We start from the raw sequence: 18,250 nt of genomic DNA, 5'->3' as shown, positions 1-18,250 counted from the left end.
GAAGGTATAAACTTTGAAAACCAAGTTTTAAGCGTAACTGCAATAATCCACCCCAAGGCCACTTCCAACAAATTTCCAAAAGTGTATACAAAAAAACTACCCTTGCTAGAGCCATGGCTGGGAATCTCTCTTAAAAATACACAATTCCAGTGCCTTCCTAAAGTTGACAGATGCGGCTTTAGTAACAGTTCTCTAAAACTGGAAACAGAAGGACAATTTGAGAGATGAGGTTCTGTCCAAGCCTTGCCCCTCAGAAATGAAGGATGTTTGAGGAATAGAGAGGAAGGGGGCAAAGGTCACTTCAAGGTCACTTCGGTTTTGGGCTCCTCCCAGGGTTGGCTGTTCTTGTGTTTTTATTTGCCTCCTCTTGCAGCTCATGAGTGGGAAGCTCAGCTGAATCAGAGGATTTGTCCGAAGTAAAGTGAGCCCCTAACTCTTCTGTTGTCACAAACCATCACAATGCACAAAGTACACTGTGATCTCAGTGCAGGCGCCCTTCGCACTGGGATGACCCAGCGCCTCCAAGGAGGTGAGGACTGGAAAGGTCGCAGCCCTAACTGTGGCAGCACTGTTCTCGCTGCACCAGAGGGCACTGATGGGAACGAAGGCGACAACAATGCATGGCCCAGCTGAGGGTTAGTGGCAGTGACAGCATTAGGCTCCGGGCTGCGTCATCATGGGGCTTCCGTCACTCCTGCCCTTCAGCTCGTCCCCCTCTAAAGAAGGAGCTGCCTCCCACACCAGGGGAGGAGGAGAGAAAAGGACCTGCACCCTAACTGTCGGCCGGTAATCACCACCTTCTGCCAACCAGAGGGGAAAATTCCCATTGAATTGAAACACAATGATTGTCCCTTCATGTACTGTCCTAAGCATTCAGCACTGTTGAAAGGACCTGTCCTCTAAGATTTGATGCCCCTGACCCAGCCACAGTGCAAATGCCGTTAATCCACAGGCACTTTATACAATGTCCTGGGAGGAAAGTCTAGAAGATGTGAGGCTCCTTCTTCTGTAGCTGCAACTCTAACACAGGGTTTGACTAGTACCAATCATGGCCTGCAATCCTTTACTATGAGACAGGAGGAACCATGGACTTCTAAGCCCTCTTCTCTCTCCTCTATTTCCATCATCTGCTTCCTAGGAGGTAAACTGAGGCAACAAAAGGAAAAGAATGAGTCTCGATTCTCCTACTGGAAAAAGCAGTTTTGGTAAAACTTGAATGACGTGAGGCTGAAAATGATACAAAGCCTGGACATGATCAGTGGGGGCAGCTGCTCCCCTGGCCTTTCTCCTGCCAAAAGCCGGTTGCTTTCATCCACCCCACGACGGAGCAGTCAACATCTCCTCAACCCTCTTCCTCGCCCAGCTGAGGAGGCCTGACAGAGACCTGCCCACCTCCTCCACCCAGGCCTCATCACTCAGCTGTGTCCCCCACCTTTGTCCTCGGTCAACTGCCCTGACCAGAGCTGTGATATTTACACATCACTCCAACCAAGTCACGGTGTTCCTGTGGCTTGACCAGAGTCTCCCCTGAAACAGTCACTCGCACTGGGGAGTACTTAGGGAGGCAGTCAAAATTTCACACTTAGACCCTTCTACTTTTTGTTTGCTACTGTGCAATGAAACTAGTATTTACACCAGAGAGTCCTTACTGAACTACAGAGGAGCTTGCCCTTTTTGTTGATAAAACGGGCTATCTGACACTCTGACACATCAACGTATCCCCCAGTTCCAGCACAGGTTACTATTCAATCATTGACTATTTCCATGGTTGATTTTATGTACCAATGGTACCCAGACAAGTGGTCAAACACACCTGGGTGTTGCTATGAAAGGAATCTTTTAGATGAGATTAATATTTGTATCAGGAGCTTAAGAGGAGAAATCAAGGTTGCCTTCAGGGCTGGGGGTACCCTCAGGGCCCCTGCCCTCCTTTCCCAGCTAGTGGGCCCCCGCCCTAGTCACACTGCTGGGGTGGGCAGGGTCCCCCACATTCCCAGTGAGCAGCAGGAGCAAGCTTTGAGTGGCCAGCCAGTGGGCAGTATGCTCTGGTGGAAAGAAGGCAGGTTGAACGTTGCTTTAAACAAACTCGGTTTTCTCCTTTGTGGAAGGGTGGTGGTCATGTAACAGCCATCTCCGTAATGCACAACTCTAACTGGACTCTTCAATTCCAGGCACCCACTGGCTCCCTTGCCACCTGCCAAACTCTGTGACACCTCGGCCAATTTTCAGGGCCCTGCACACACGGCCAGGACTCTGGTCCGGCTTCCCCTCACACCACGCCCCTAAGAGCATTCATGTCCCAGGGCCTTGAGTGAGTCATGATCCCGCTAAGCTGTCACATGAGGCCTCGTCTCATGCTATCCTTCTCCATCTGGAAGTCCTCCATCATCACGTGTCAAGATCATTCCAAGCCCAGATCAACTACTGCCTTTACTGGAGAGGCCTTTGCAAGGGCCCGAGCGTCCTTGCACATCCTTGCTGAGCGGGCAAACGGCAAAGCCTAACTGCCCCTGACCCTGAGCCATAGTGGGGCTGCTCACACAGACGGTGAAGTGGGTCATGGTGGCAGCAGTGAGACCACCGTGCAGCTGCACAGAGGATGGGCTGTTTGTTCTCACTGCGCAGGGTGTCGATCTCTAGGCCAAAGGACCCTCGATAAATGGGCTCATCACACAGCTCCATGGAGCTTGGGGGCAGGGAACCTGTGTCACTAGGCTGATGTCTGTCTGATGTGCTGTGAGTGGCAAATGCTTTGCCCTGGTTGGTTGAGACTTATGTCTAATTTCAGCTCCTATGGAGACATGTCAAGGCAGCATGTTGTTTGCTGAGCCCTCTCCTTCAGAGTCTGGGTTACCCCTTGCTATTCTCTATGCAGCTGGGTTCTTCTTCAGAAAAGTGTCCCCTGGAATTCCGAGAGGCTATGAATTGCTGGCCTGCTAAGCCCTGTATCTTCTCAACCATCTGCTATGTTTATGTGGGTAGTTCCTCCAAGAGCCCAAGCTCCCCAAAGGCAGAAATCAGGTGATAACAGAGATGAGTTCTACACGTATATACTGAATACATAAATGAATGGATAAATGAGTAAGTGAGGAAAGCACCAAAGGTTCCTTGAAATTTCGTAATTATTCAGTCACCTCTAATTTTTATGACATTCTCCACACTCCACTGGAAGTTGCCTTGCCTCTCTCAGTAACATCTGGTATTCTCACAACAAAACAAAAGCTTCTAAAACAGCATTGAACCAGCAAATCAGAGGAGACAAGCGCACTCTGTTAGTGCTCAGACTTACGGAGGCATCTGCACTCTGCCACATGTGAGATACCCGGTAGCCCACCAGGTCCCCATCCTGCCGCTCAATCGGAGGCTTGATCCATCTGACGTCCAACTTGTTACTAGATTCATTCAGAAACACAGTGACGTTCAAAGGTGCTACCGATGGGGCTAAAAGGAAAAGGAGAGAAGGATGAAGAACAACAAAGAAAAGCACACAGAGACTCTCTCTCTTCTCGGCTTCTGAATGTTTGATTTTCAAATGTTCCAGGAAAGCACTCAAATGAGACTGAGATGAATAGCAGATTTTCACCTTCTTTTCAGTTAAGCACCACTGAGACAGCACATGAGTTCTTAAAAGTCAGCCCTTTCCAAACTAAAAGAACAAGGAAGAGGAAGACAGGGAGGGCGGTGGGTGGTGCGCATGGACTCCCTGGGGAAGCAGAGCAGACACGCTTGAACAGGGTTCTCCAACAGAAACGCGACAGGCAGAAGGTCAACCCGACCAAATGGATGTGACGTCGGTGTCATGTGAGACATACACGGCAGGGAACTCCGCATACTTCAGAGGATAACTCCACCTTCAAGTCCCGAGGCAGGTGACTGATGGTCTGAGGAGAACTAGTCAGTCAGGAACTTACTGTATATGTGTCAGATGTTTCGTTATTAGAGATTTGAGGCTTAAATGTTAATTACTAAGCTAGATGTCAAAAAGCAGCATTTAGCACTGGTTTTCACTCCCTGGTTTACAGTAAATTCTGCTAAGGCACATACCTACTTTATGTCAAAACGTCATCTCTGAACACAGTGAAAGTTAAAGCACTTTGGAAAGTATGTAGCACAATGTATATTGGGAAACAGGTCAAGGTCATTACTATATTCTTTTTGGGAGGGAGAAACCTTGACTCTATCTATTAAAATGGAAAATAGATATAGTTCTTTGGCCAAGTATTTTATTTGCAGGAATTTAATCTACAAAAATTCTCCTGTGGGTGGCATTATATTCAATGAAACAAAACAGTGACAAAAAGGAATAAATGTAGGCAGTCAATAATTGTGATATAATTAATTCTGATATTTTTCCAATGGAAAACTTACAGTTCGGTCAGTTTTAAAAAAAAGGTAGATCATGTGTATTGATATGAAAAAATATCTAATGGAGGTAAAGATCAAATTGCTAAACAGTATGAGCAATGCTCCATTTTAGAAATTTAAAAAGTGTTTGTTATACATGAAAGAATTAAGGCAATTAGAATAATATATACCAAATTGTTGCCTGTAGTTATATATTTCTGATATGCCTCAAAGGAAAAGAAGAGGGAAACCTAACCTTCATCTCTGCTGGTTCCAGGAGCAGTTAGAAGGGATCTCAGCGTAGGACAGTTCATAGAACTAAAGCTGTACCTGTGAAATGAATCGTACTTTCAAACCTGTTCCAGAATTTATGATAAACGTGGTTGACTCCACGTGTCTTTACATCTGTTCCCTTCTAACCCTCTATGACAACAGTAAGGAATTTAAAACAGTATAAACTCATAAGGTAGAGAGGAGTCAACAGTGGGAGAGAAATTTCAACATATAATTGAAAGCTGAAAAAGAAACAAAGAAGGTGTAATTAACTCAGCAAGCTGATTCTGCCAAAAGCACCGGGAGAGGCTCAGAAGCTGTGGGCCCAGGTACTAAACTGGAAGACTGAAAGTTTGATCTGGAAGCTGTTCATCCTTGAGACTCCTCTAACCTATTCCCATACACCTGGCCGGAACTCCCTCAAATCCCCACAGGAGACAGGATGCCTTATTCTATGAACTGAAACGCCTATGGGCTCAGAGCACCAATAGAATGGAGGCACGAGAGGGGCCAGACTGGCAAGCGGGGAAATAAGCGAAAGTCTGTGCCCTGAGTGAGGAGGACTCCACCTTACCTGTCCTCCCCACCTGGCTGCTATTCATGAGGCAGCAGACAGGAGACATCTTTTCTAGACAAAGTAAGAGGTCCCAGAGGAAAGAAAACCAACATCAACATTTGGGGATATCCTAACCTGACCCAAACACTTAAGGTCACTGTCCAATCACCTGACAGTGATGTTTGCCCCACCCACTCTCTCAGAGCATCCTATCACATCGCTGGCTCTCCGCTCTTCAGTAGGAGTGGACAGTGCACTATCAGCAGAGGTCAAGGAAATGAGAGCCAAATGACACACAGGGACGAGGGATCAGAGGAGATGAAGTTGGTGTAGAGAACTAGAGAAAACTAAAGCAACAGAAAACCTGATAATTATTATACCCAAAGATAGGTAAAGGTTCTCATACTTAAGAACTGAAAAAAAAAAATTGTCAATGAAAAAGAAAACTCTTCAACTTAGCAATATGATAAATATTTAATAGAAGAATTAGAAATCTAGCAAACCTCCACAAGAGTGGAATAAAAATTTAACAGCAGGTCGATTTGAGAAAAGAATATTGAGGAAGCCATCAAAAAGGTCCAACAATGCCTAATACAATTTCCGGACAGAAAAACAGAACATTTTCAAAGGAAAAAAATGTTTCAGAAAAAGTCTCAAAACCAAAGCACTTTCATTTCTAGATCAAAAGAGCCACTTAAAGGTTACGATGATGACAAACAGATCCCACATCACAGCCCATCACAACCCTGCAATTAAAGAGAAAAAAAGCATTTTAAAAAACAAATTAAACAGTTCATATAGAAAACATAAGTAGTGGAATTCTCCACAGTAACTCTTGAAGATAGAAAACAATGCAGAAATGCTTTTAAAATTTTGAGAGAAAATAATTTCCAACATAAAATTCTGCATTAGGAAAAATTATCACTCCAGTATGATATGAAGACATGCACATTCCCACAGTTCTTATATTTTACATGTACTTTCCCTGAACCTACTTGAAAATGTGCTCCATGAAAATGAGGGAGTGAACCAAGAGAGGCAGATGCCCAGGAGCAGGCTATGCAGTCATTAGGAGGGAGACAGGAACAACAACACATGAAAGAATTAAACAGTGTCTGCGCCTCACTGAGGGCCAGGAGTAGTGCCTGTTCTCAGCTAACAGACTGGAAAATCTAATGATTCGAGGAGCAACGGACAGAGCACACATAATGGTCTTGTCTTACTGGTGCGTAACAATTGACTTTAGAGTGAGCACTGTTCTCATCCTGCCTCACAAATCTTCAAAGTAAGATCCAAAAGGATCAAACTTTTTTCCATAGTTTAACAATGTCCCTCCCAAAAGCTCAATACTTACAGGAACATAAAAATACCTAGTATCCCACAAGGTTAAACTCACAATGTTGGGAATCCAATCAAAGATTACTAGCTATACAAAGAAATTGCAAAGTCCTCTACATAACATGAATATAAAATAAATCAATCAAAATTGCCCCAGAAATAACACAGATGTTAGAATTAGCAAGGACATTAAAATAGTTTTTACAACTGCATTCCATATGGTCCAAAAGTTAAGTACAAACATGAAAGGCACAAAAAGATACAAAAATTACAATGTGAGAGATGAAATATACATACACTAGATAGAATTAGTGGTGGATTAGACACCACACAAGGCCAGTAAATTTGAAAACACCATAGAAACTATCGAAAATAAAATAAGGAAAAAAAACAAGACTATCAATGAGTTATGAGGCAACTTCAAGTGATCAAATACGAGGTCTGTCAGGAAAAATTCCAGCCATTGTTAACACAACAAGAACAGTTTGCATGACATCGATGTAACCTGGCAGCCAAGGAGAATGGACTGGAATATGCATGCGTGAGCAATGACGACCTCACTGTACTAGTCAGTGGGGGCAGTAGGTGCCATTGAGTGAGCATGTGTACTGTGCAGCCATCACATTCAAAATGACTGAGTGAGTAGAGCAACGAATCTGCATCCAATTTTGCATTAAGCTTGAACATTCGTTCCTCTGGGGAAACTATCTGGATGACTCAGAAGGCCACAGCTATGGGCAACTTGTGATTGGCAGCTTCATCATGACACTGCACCTGCTCATGCAGCACATCTCACACAGACTTTTTTGGCAAAACATCAAATCACCCAGGTGACTTAGTGTCTCTACAGCCCAGATTTGGTACTCTGGGACTTCTGGCTTTTCCCAAAACTAAAATCACCTCTGAAAGGGAAGAGATTTCAGACCGTCAATGAGATTAAGGAAAATATGGCAGGGCAGCTCATGGCAACTGGGAGAACTGTGTGAGGTCCCAAGGTGCCTACTTTGAAGGGGACTGAGGCATCATTGTCCTATGTACAATGTTTCTTGTATCTTGTGTCTTCTTCAATAAACGTCTCTATTGTCCATAGTACAGGGCTGGATACTTTTTGGACAGACCTTGTATATGTGTGATTGGAATCCTCTAAGAAGGAGAGGGGTAGAGACAGAAAAAATATTTGAAAAAGCAATTGTTAAAATGTTTACAAATTGGATGCAAACCATAAACACACAGACTTAAGAATTTCAATCACCCACAAGCGCTATTAAAAAAAAATACACCAGCTGGTGTGGCTCAGTTGGTTGGAGCGACATCCCATAAATGGAAAGTTGAGGGTTCGATTCCCGGTCAGGGCATATGCCTAGGTTGTGTCTAGTCCCTGGCTGAGGTGCCTGGGAGAGGTAACCAGTGACGTTTCTCACATCGATGTTTCCATTTCTCTCCCACTCCCTCCCTCTCTCCCTCCCTCCCTCCCTTTCTCTCTCTCTAAAATCAATAAGCATGTCTTCCAGTGAGGATTTAAAAAAAAAAATTATACCAAAGCACATCACAAATTGCTTAACATCAACAATAAAGAGAAAACCAGAGACAAATACATGTAGATACATTACATACAGAGGAACAAATAAAGACTACTGTAGATTTCTTATCAGAAATAATTCAAGCAAGAAGATAGTGATGCAACATTTTTGAAGCACTGAAGAAAAAAATAAGGAACCTAGAATTCTGTATCTAGTAAAAATAGCTTTCAAAAGAAAGGCAAAATAAATATATCAAAGGTAAAACAAAGATTTTTCTCAGACATACAGAAGCTTAATTCCTCACCAGATCCATACTAAATGAAATGATGAAGGCCTTTAGGAAAGAAAATGATGTTGTGCATGAAAATGTCGATCTATACCAATAAATGAGTAAAATTAGAAATGGTAACTTCATGGGTAAATATATGTTTTTTTTCTAATTATATAAGTCACCCTAAAAAATTACTGATTGAACAAAAATAATCACAATGCCATGTGGATTTACAGCACATAAAACTAAAATGGATAATAGCGATTGTGCAAATATCAGGAGAAAATGAAAGTATACTATTTGAAGGTTCCTGTGCAATATATGAAGTGGTATAACATCACTGAAGGTAAACAGTGATAAAGTAAACATGTATACTATTAACCCTAAAGCAACCATGAGAAAAACAGAAAACAAGAGTTTTAGCTAATACGCAAAGGAGATAAAATAGAATAAAAATATTCAATTAATCCACAAGAAGAAAAAGAGAACAAACTACAGACAAAACAAATAATAAATGTGACAGATTTCAACCTAACCTTTAAACCTAAAGTTTAAAGATGTAAATGAAATTTGCTATGAGCAAGAGAATATGAATAATCACATTATGTTTTAATGGATTACAAATTTAAATACCCCAATTTAAAGGCAGAGATTGTGAATGGATTAAAAAGCAAGACTGAAGTATATGTTCCCTAAATAAACACATTTTGACTATAAAGGTAGAAATAAATTGAAAATAATGATGAAACAAAGATACACCGTGGAATCAAAAGCTAAAATGGCTATTATAATATCAGACAAAGTAGACTTCACAGAGGATAATATTACCCAGGATAAAGAAAATAATTTCATAATGATAAAAGCAGTCAATTTATTAGGAGCGCATAGCAATATTAAACATTTATGTGCAAAGTAACAGAGCCTCGCAACATTTAAAACAAAAGCTGCTAGAGAACTGCAAGTAGAAATAGATAAAGCCACAGTTATAACTGCTGATGTCAATGCTTCTTTCTAGGTAACTGATAGATGTAGGAAGAAAATCAATAAAAATACAATTTGAAAAACACGATCAACTTTAACAAGATGACATTTATAGAGTACACCATCTAATATGAGCAGAATAAATATTTCTCTTCAAGTGCACAGCAAATATTTATCAAGATAGACCATATTTTGGATAATAAAATGAGTTTCAATAAATTATATTCTCCAGACCCAACAAAATGAAATTAGAAATCAAAATACAGATCTCCATAAAACCCCCAAATATTTGAAAACATAAGATACATACCTGAATAACTAATGGGTCAAAGAAGAAACCAGAAAGTATTTTGAGCTCACTGAAAATGAAACTCAGCATATAAAAATTGTTCTCCAAGGTTCTTCTTTCTCATTTGAGAAAAGAGGTGTTTTACAATATGGGCACTAGAGTTCCATGTGTGCAAGGATTAGGCCCGAACGATTTCTGATCCGGGCCTGACGCACAGTCCGTATTAAGGCCAGATCACTGACTGTGTACGGCTGGGGTTACGGGCCTGTACGAGGTGCTGTGTGCCCCAGCGCTCCAGCTGGGGGAGAATGAGGACTGTGTGACTCGGATGTAACAGAACTACAATATTTATTCCAATAGTCACAGAAAAGGAAAAAATCTCAGAATTCAAAAACGGTACATGAAAATTCTTTAAAGTTTAAAGATGTAAGTAAAATTTGTTATGAGCAACAAAATATAGAGATAACAGTACCTACTCCATAGGGCCGCTGTAAGGAACTAACGAGATAATGCATGTAAAGCACCTAACACGGTCCCTGGCACATAGCGTTTGGTGAATGTTAGCCATCTTCAAATTCTCTAGTTTTCTTGAGTTTATGTTATGAGTAATAACAGTTTTTGTTATTATATTTTAATTAAAATAATATATGCTATAAAGAGTATGCTGCTATTAGTATCTTCTTACACACACACAAAGTAATACCTAAATGTAGTTTATAAATTTCTTTCTCATTTTCACTGGCCATCACAATAGAAATTTCTTCTGGAGGCAAAGACCAAATAAAGCAAAATTTAAACTCTCAATCAGGCCACTGGGAAGGACTTGTGTAATCACATGCCATTTGAAGCAATATTCTGAACACCAGGAATTACCTCCTTCGGTTGTGCTGGCAAGGATCCAAGGGCTCCACGTGGACCAGCCAATCTCATTCCTGCAGGACACGCCAATGCTGTAATTAGCCAGAGCTCGCAGCTGCTCAATTTGATACAGAGGTGGAGAAGCAGAGGTGTTAAAAATCATGATGGAGCCATTACTCAGAGGATCAACTTCCTTGACCTAGATGAAGAGTAAAGACGTGGACCCGGCATTAGTAAGGTAGTGGGAATGTCAGACATGGGGCTCTCAGGCAACCCGAGCACGTGGCCCTTCCTGTCCACAGACCGGAAGGAAGTACCTGCTTCCTTCCAGGCCACACACCACTGTCCCCAAGGGCATTACTGAGTATTACTCATGCTGCAGGAACAATGGAGGACCCGAGGAAAGGCCTGAAATAAGTGTTCTCAATGGGGCAGGCAACAGAGCAATAATTATCATTATATTACAATGCTTAGAATACATAATAGGAAATAGCCCTTCTTCTCTCAGAACCACCTCAAGTCTTGATTTCTTTCAGCTGTTTCGTAGAATATGCAACAAAGCCAACAGACATATGGTGACAAAGCCTAAAATATTTATTATCCAGACCTTTAAAGAAAACCCTTCCCAAATCCTCCTTTAGAAGATGGGATACTGGGTTTTGTTTTAATCTGCATTTCTTTTTGTCATGTGTCCTGAGGACCCTCTGCTCTTCCTTGAGGAGAATTTTAGCGTGTTCACTGTTCTTTCCCCCACTCCACCCCAACATAAATTCACCCCAAAAGCATACACAGAGAAGGTGGATTTTATGACATTTTTTTGGTGGGGAGACAGAGGAATGGTCATTTACATCTCACCCAACAAACTTTTCTCCAAACAAATCAGCTTTTTCTCTGATCTGAGTTCCTTCTCTTCACCCTTCCCTCCATAAACCTACCAGGGTCCCCACATCCCTCCCCAGGTGTCCTCTGTCTTCACAGGCAGGAGAGGGGATTCCCAGCAAAAGTCTCTCCAGGTCTCCTTAAGCACCCCTCCGGTCTGGGCAGGGGGCAATTGGGGAGTGGTTTTTTTCAGCACACATTTTAAAAAATTTCTATGAAATGGAGTACTTATAAAATCAGGAAAATCAAAATGGTATTGAATAAAAAAAAGAAGTAACCAGAAGCAATTTGGGAAAAAAATTCTTAAACCCTGTATTTACTCAATAATGAGCTGGCAATCGTGGGGTGAGGAAGCACAATGCTGTCATTTCAGGACATAGGTGCTGAAATTTAGGCCAATGAGCCACGGATAACATTCCAGAATTCCAAATCCACTAACAATGCCTTAAGGGTTGGTGTTAGGGCTGAGCCTGACTTCCAGCTAAGAACCAGAGGCCCCACTGGGTGACAAGAAGCACCAGCTGGCCTGAGGTGTCTCAATAAGCTACAGGTTCATCTCGGTGGTGGTGGTTGGCAGAAACCACTTTGTTTCTTCACTTTAGAGCATGAGCCTCCTTCCTGGTGACCGACGACATAACGAAGGTGGAGGGACCCTGTGGTTCGCACCCACCCATTTTGGGAGCAATGTGTAGAGACAGCATTTCCAGGCACAAGATATTCTTTGAGAGCATGTTCCTGGAAGAATACGGGGTTTCTGTAACAATCCTGCTCAGTGGGTCCTGGGGGAAAAGAGGGGCTGAAGCAGCAAGAAGTACGTGGGAGACTTAAAAATAGCCCTGGAATATGCAGCCCAAAAATGGGTGAGGGAAGGGATTCATGTCAGGACCAAAGGAAGTGGGAGGGTGTGTCCTGCTGCTGCGTGGACCTGAATCTCTGCAGGAACATTCCTTTGTTACCTAGTCAGAGTTTAAAACTGTAGTGGAGTGGGGACCTACTACAAAACTATCCTTGGTTGCTTTAGAAATGGAATATATTGTTAATCTGCAGAATAGAAATTATAACTTCTCAAGCCAGTCCTGACTAACGCTGTTAGGACTGCAGGAGAAAATAAAGGGCCCAGTTATATTTGAATTTCAAATCAACTACAAATGATTATAGGTACATCACCAAATTACTCGTGTAATTTAACTTGTAAAATATTATCCTTAATTGCTAAATCTGGTCACCCTACCAGAGATGGAAAGGAGAATGGGTGAAGGGAGGCAGAGCCAGCAGGTGGGGCAAAGACAGACTAACCATGCTGGTGCCCCAGGGTCCGAAGTGGGCGAGGCAGGATGACTGTTCTCAGGCTATGGCCACCCGAAGCCAAGGCAAAGGCAGAGAGAGCAGGTGAAGCTCGCATGTCATCACCGCCTTCCTCCTTCGGGGCAACCTGGAGTTTGCAGACCTTCCAGCCACCCCCCTCCACTTCACATCTACCCTGAGACCCCCTCTCACCCACTGAGAGGTGCCCGTACATAGGGGCATTCAGGGCCGTACAAGAGGAAAGAGACTCTGGTACTTCTCAACAACAGAGCCCTGAAGTACCCGAAGCAGAAACTGGCAAAGCTGAAGGGAGAAATAGACAATTCAAAAACAACAGTTGAGACCTCAATTCCCCACTTTCCATAATCAATAAAACCACCAGACAAAAGATTAACAAGGAAACAGAAGAACTGAACAAAACTATAAATTAACTCAATCTGACAGATGTAGAACACTCCGCCCAGCCCCGGCTGAATAATCCCCCCTTCAGGGCACACAGAGTAGGGTCCAGGGCAGAACTTGAGCTGGGTCGTAAACAAGCCCTGATAAAGTTAAAGGATGAAAATCATACAAGAGTATCCTGCAAATGGAATAACAATAGAAATCAACAAAGAAAGAACATTTGAGAAATTCACAATCACATGAAAGTTAAACAACACACTCCTAAAAAACCAACAGGAAACAAAGAAAACAACATGGAAAATGACAAACTTGAGATAAACTGGAAAAACAAACAAAACCCTCCACAAAACTTAGGGGATGCAACTAATGCAGGGCAGAGGGAAATAATGAGTATATATGCCCATATTTAAAGAAGAAATTTAAAATCAATCACCCGACCTTCCACTTTAACAAGAAACAATAAAAAAAAAAACCACAACAAACGAACAGCAGACTAAGCCAAAGCAAACAGGAGAAATAAAGATTAGGGCAGAAATGAGTGAAGTTGAGAATAGAAAAACTCATAAAGGCAAACAATGGTTCTTCACAAAGATAATAAAATTTATAAATCTTCAGCTAGACTGACCAAGATAAAAAGGAGGGAAGACTCAAATTATTAAAATCGGGAATGAAAGAGGAGCCATTACTACTAGCTTCTATGGAAAAAAGAAGTTTATAATTGAATATTATGAACAAATTGTATACCAACAAATTAGATACCCCAGAGAAAATGGGCAAATTCCTAGAAACAGACAAACTCCCAAAAGTGAGTCAAGAAGAAATAGAAAATCTGAACAGATCTACCAAATAAAAAAATTGAGCAAGTATTCAAAAAACTTCCCACAAAGAAAATCTCAGGAGCAGATGGCTTCTCTGGCAATTTCTACCAGACATTTAAAAAGAATGAACAGCAACCTTTCACAAACTTTTCTAAGAAATAGGAAAGGAGAAACACCTCCCAACTCATTTTGTGTACCACCCACATGCTGAAACCAGAAGCAGCCAACACAAGAAAACTACAGCCCAGTATCTCCTTTGAATACAGACTCAAAGAGACAGCGGTGAGGGTGACTTTGGGAGTCAACGACAGACCACTGAATTGTACACTTAAAAGGGTGAATATTATGGTGTGCGAAATGTATCTCCAAAAAACTGTTAAAAAAATATCCCCAGTGAGGACTTTGTAGACACAACAAGAACCCCTGACACTTACCAGTGCCTGGTACTTGGGAGGTTTACAAATAAAGCCCGGCAAGAACTAAGCAAGGCTGGGGGAGGCGGGGTGAGGGTGCAGGCTGTTTGGGGGATAATGCACGTTCTCACTCTTCAAAACAAGGGCAGCTGTTAGACAATAGTGGAGGGCAATGAGAGCAGCGAAACTAATTCTGTTTGGTATTAAAAACATCTGGTTGTCAACACAAAATTCTTTGGAAGTCACTTCCTTAAGGTGAGTGGGTATAAATGGCCTGTGCTTAACATGTTTTTGACTCATAAGGCCAGACATTTATGAAACAAAGAACAAATCTTGCACATACTGTATGATAAAGAGCCAGGCAGAACACATTTGCATGTTCAGCAGATAATCCACATGCCTTCACTATCAGGTCCCACACGCAATGTCTCTCCTGACACACGGAGAGGCAGGTGGCTCTGAGCACTGCTTGTGGCATAAGCTTCTCTGCCTCAAGTTTGGCTCTGCCCCTCTGGGCCCTGGGCCTGCAGTGCTGGTGTGGGTTTCAGTGAGACAGTGTCTGCAAAGGCCCTGGGCCATTTTAGGCACTCAGGAAACAAGCAGTAGGGTTACTTTTCATGTTTACAAAACTAACACTCAGAGCAGAGACTACATCACGGCACGGAATCATTGTAGGATGGCTCACTTTTATTTTATACCTGTTTCAGGTAGTGGCTAAAAATGGGTGAAGCCTTTGCAAGGCCTGTAAGCCCCAGGTTTCCCAAGCACAGGGCAAGGTGCTACATTCAATAGCAAAGACAACCCAACTCGTGCCTTCATGGCTACCAGCCCAGGAGGAGCCAGGTTGACGAGCACCTGGCTTCCTGAGCTCTGGCTGCACGCCAATCCCAATTTAGGGATGTGTTTTTGTACCTTAAAAATCAATTCCCGTAGGCCTCATCGTTCCCCCCAGCTGGGCCCTGGCCATGCACAGGAGGGAGGCAGTGTTCTGCGGCAGAAGACCATAAGGTGGTGCACGCAGGTGAACAGTGAGGTGGGAGGAGGTGAAGGACCCTGAAGAGAGGTGTGGAGACGCCCTCAGCACCCATCCGCCGGAGAAAGGAAAAGTCAGGAGACCCACGGGGCACCAACAGTGACGTCCTCTGTACCCTGGAGGTTTGTTTACCTGAATGCTGCAACTGCTGAACACGGAGTATCCATCAAAGCCCGGGACCCAGGAGACCAGGAAGCCATGTGCGCTCCTGTTCTGAACGCTGACTTCAGCTGGCGGGGAGGGCAGGGCTACATAAAAAACAAAGACACACACACACAGTTATAAACCACAGGAGGCCAAACGACCAGACATGTTAATGCCAAGCCCCTTTCCATTTCTTAAGAACAGAAAAATTAAACACAAGTTTTAAAGCGGAGCCACCCTATGCCTGAGGGTGACTATGTTAACCTACAGACAGGCCTTCCAGTGATGGGGTGGTTCTGCCTGGGGGAGAACGGGGGGACACAGGCCTGTTTCTGTGCCCACTGATGAAGGGAGAGCTTTAGCTGGGGAGGATGTGGACATGTCCATCTCCTTTACTGAGCACACGTCCACGGTTGAACTGTGTGCAGGTGCCTTGCTGGGCACACAGTGAGGAAGAAGAGGCACAGCCCTGCCCTCGTGGAGCTCTTGCCTGAGTTGAGGAGACCCACATGAATATACGATGAGAGCATCCTGTGCAGAGAAGCGAGGGGGATACCACAGGAGCATGGCTGTGCATGTATCTGCATGTGTGTGCATGTGTGTTGGGGGGGGACCATAATGAGTGTGCAATGACCTTGGCCACACGTGGGATGTGGACAGGTATTTCAAGTAGAACCTAAAAATCTGAAATTTGGTGGTTGTATTTTCTCATGCTAAATTTAATTCTTAATTAAGAGTAATATTCGCACTTACAATAAAATATGATGACTAATGTTGTGTGCCTACTACGTGCCCCACTTTATGGCCTCCACCTCATCTCATTATTATTAGAACCCTATTGGAGAGGTCGTCCTACCATCTCCATCTACAGATGAGGAAACGGGATCACAGAAGTGACAACTTGCCGAAGGTCACAGAGCAGCGGAGTGCAAACTTGAACTCGGGTGTGCCTGACCCCAGAGCTCGTGCCCCTCAACAGGCCACGGGAGGCCAGTGGAGGGGCAGCGAGCAGGCCAGCGGGAGCACCCGCGGGGACTGGGCATCTCATCGCCACTTGGCCGGCTACATGGCCCGGGGCACAGCTGAGTGCCCTCTCTAAACTCAGTTCCCTCTTCTATTAATGGGGACAGTAACAGTGCTGTTCCATGGGGCATGGTGGGGATAAAATGAGCTGACACATGAGGTCTGAGGAGGGCGTGGGGGCGGGAAGGCAGTAACAGGATGGCGGGAGGACCGGGCCCTGGTGAGCACACGCTGGCTGCCGTGTTCAGTAGTTTGTTTTACCCGCAGACGTGCAGCTTGGTGAGTGGGGGAGGGGGAGCATGTTATCTGACTCACTCCTCTAAACAGATTAGTTTTAGAACTGCCAGGACGTGCCTGCTTTCCCACATCAAAATTTGGCCACAGATACTAGTTAATAGCAGATAAGAAGAAAGGAGTCTTCGTTGCTTTGACAGAAATTTTTAAATAAATAAAAGCCAAAAGCATAAGTTTTGGAAATAGGATTTATTTTTTTAAAAAGCTGAGATGCTGTGAGAAGCAAAAGTTAAAGAAGTAATTCACCTTTGCTGGATTTTTAGGATGTTTACACTTGATGAAAATGTCTTTATAAGTTTATTCCCACTCATGCATTTTTGAAATTCCCAACGTTTCCTTTGAAAGTGGCAATGATGGGATTCGGAACAAAGGAAGGAAGTTATCCAGTTCTCCCAGTGGTGACATGCAATGTGCTCATTTTTTCCTTCCAATGAACTTTTAGAAAATGCCCCCTCATTAGGAACAAATGCTAAAACATAAAATTTGCCTGAATTCCTGTAAAAGCGGATAAGGAAGGGGATTTGAAAAGGGATAAAAAGTCAGTATTTACATTTGGGTTTTCCTTCCTTCTCAAATTTCAGGATCCCACAGAAAAAAAAAAAAGAGGCAGCTGATTGGATTGGAAAGTCTCCACACTAGCCTTCTATTACCTTCTGTCCCAGCTTACAGGGAGCAAGAGGGACAGAGAGGTGAGGAGAAAAAGACAGAGGAGCAGGCGCAGAAGGAGAGTGACCCTGACCTGCCCCTCCCCTGACCTCAGAGCCGCAGGTGGACGTGCTGCACCCCTGCTGCCCTGGGAGGGACGGAGCCCCCGCCCCAGGGGCTCTTCCATGGGTAACTTGGACTAGCTCAGGCGGGAAGAGGGAGAAGTGAAAACGGGGGCTGAGGTGATCAAGGTAGACATTTCAGCCTCTTTTCTTCTCAGACTGAGCAGAGCTAAACTAGCTCACGTTTATTACCAAACTTGCATGCCAGGCACTGTGGTGAGCACTTTTACTGGTGTGTTCTCATTTAAGCCTCCAGCACAGGTGGGCTCTGTAATTACCCCATTTTATAGAGGGGACACAAGCCAGAGAGGTCAGGTGACTTGTCCAAGTGCACAGAAGCAGTCAGTGGGGAAGCCCGGGCTCCAGCTGCGCCCCCACACCAACTCCCAGACATGCTCAAGGGGCCGGCCCCGCTTCTCACCTTTGATGTTGACCTGTATGCCCTTGGACACGGTCAGCCCCTTGTCATTGTGGGCTTCACAGCTGAAGACCGCTGTCTCAGTCAGACCTGAAGGGAACGGAGACTGTGAGACCAGCAGCAGAAAAACAGGCCACTGCTCAGCAGAGCCCTGCGGGTGTCCGCGCGTGCTTTTACTTCCTGGTTCACTGCTTCAAGCCGTAAATGCAAAGTTAATTTTAAAAGTGTTCTGATGTTTTGAAAAGGAAAAAACACACCTGGGATTAAACACTATATACCGGGGAGCAACAAGGGGCCTGAAAGGCAGAGGTTCTCCATTGAAAG

General features: G+C 43.8%; 1 protein-coding gene across 1 annotated transcript in view; it reads right to left on the bottom strand.

Moving 5' to 3' along the window:
- The window catches only part of MERTK (MER proto-oncogene, tyrosine kinase), a 103,134-nt gene that overhangs the window by 27,722 nt on the left and 57,162 nt on the right, over positions 1 to 18,250 (bottom strand). Inside the window, exons 5-8 of the mRNA XM_054575557.1 lie at positions 17,930 to 18,016; positions 15,413 to 15,528; positions 10,446 to 10,629; positions 3,290 to 3,441 (exon numbers count right to left, since the gene is read on the bottom strand). Of these exons, the coding sequence (XP_054431532.1) occupies positions 3,290 to 3,441; positions 10,446 to 10,629; positions 15,413 to 15,528; positions 17,930 to 18,016 (539 nt within the window). The remainder of the gene's footprint in view (positions 1 to 3,289; positions 3,442 to 10,445; positions 10,630 to 15,412; positions 15,529 to 17,929; positions 18,017 to 18,250) is intronic.

This window comes from Pteronotus mesoamericanus, unplaced genomic scaffold (genome assembly GCF_021234165.1).
Source record: "Pteronotus mesoamericanus isolate MK-2021 breed Mesoamerican mustached bat unplaced genomic scaffold, CSHL_Meso_final contig_311, whole genome shotgun sequence".
Taxonomy (NCBI): domain Eukaryota; kingdom Metazoa; phylum Chordata; class Mammalia; order Chiroptera; family Mormoopidae; genus Pteronotus; species Pteronotus mesoamericanus.
This window is presented reverse-complemented; position numbering and strand designations above follow the sequence as displayed.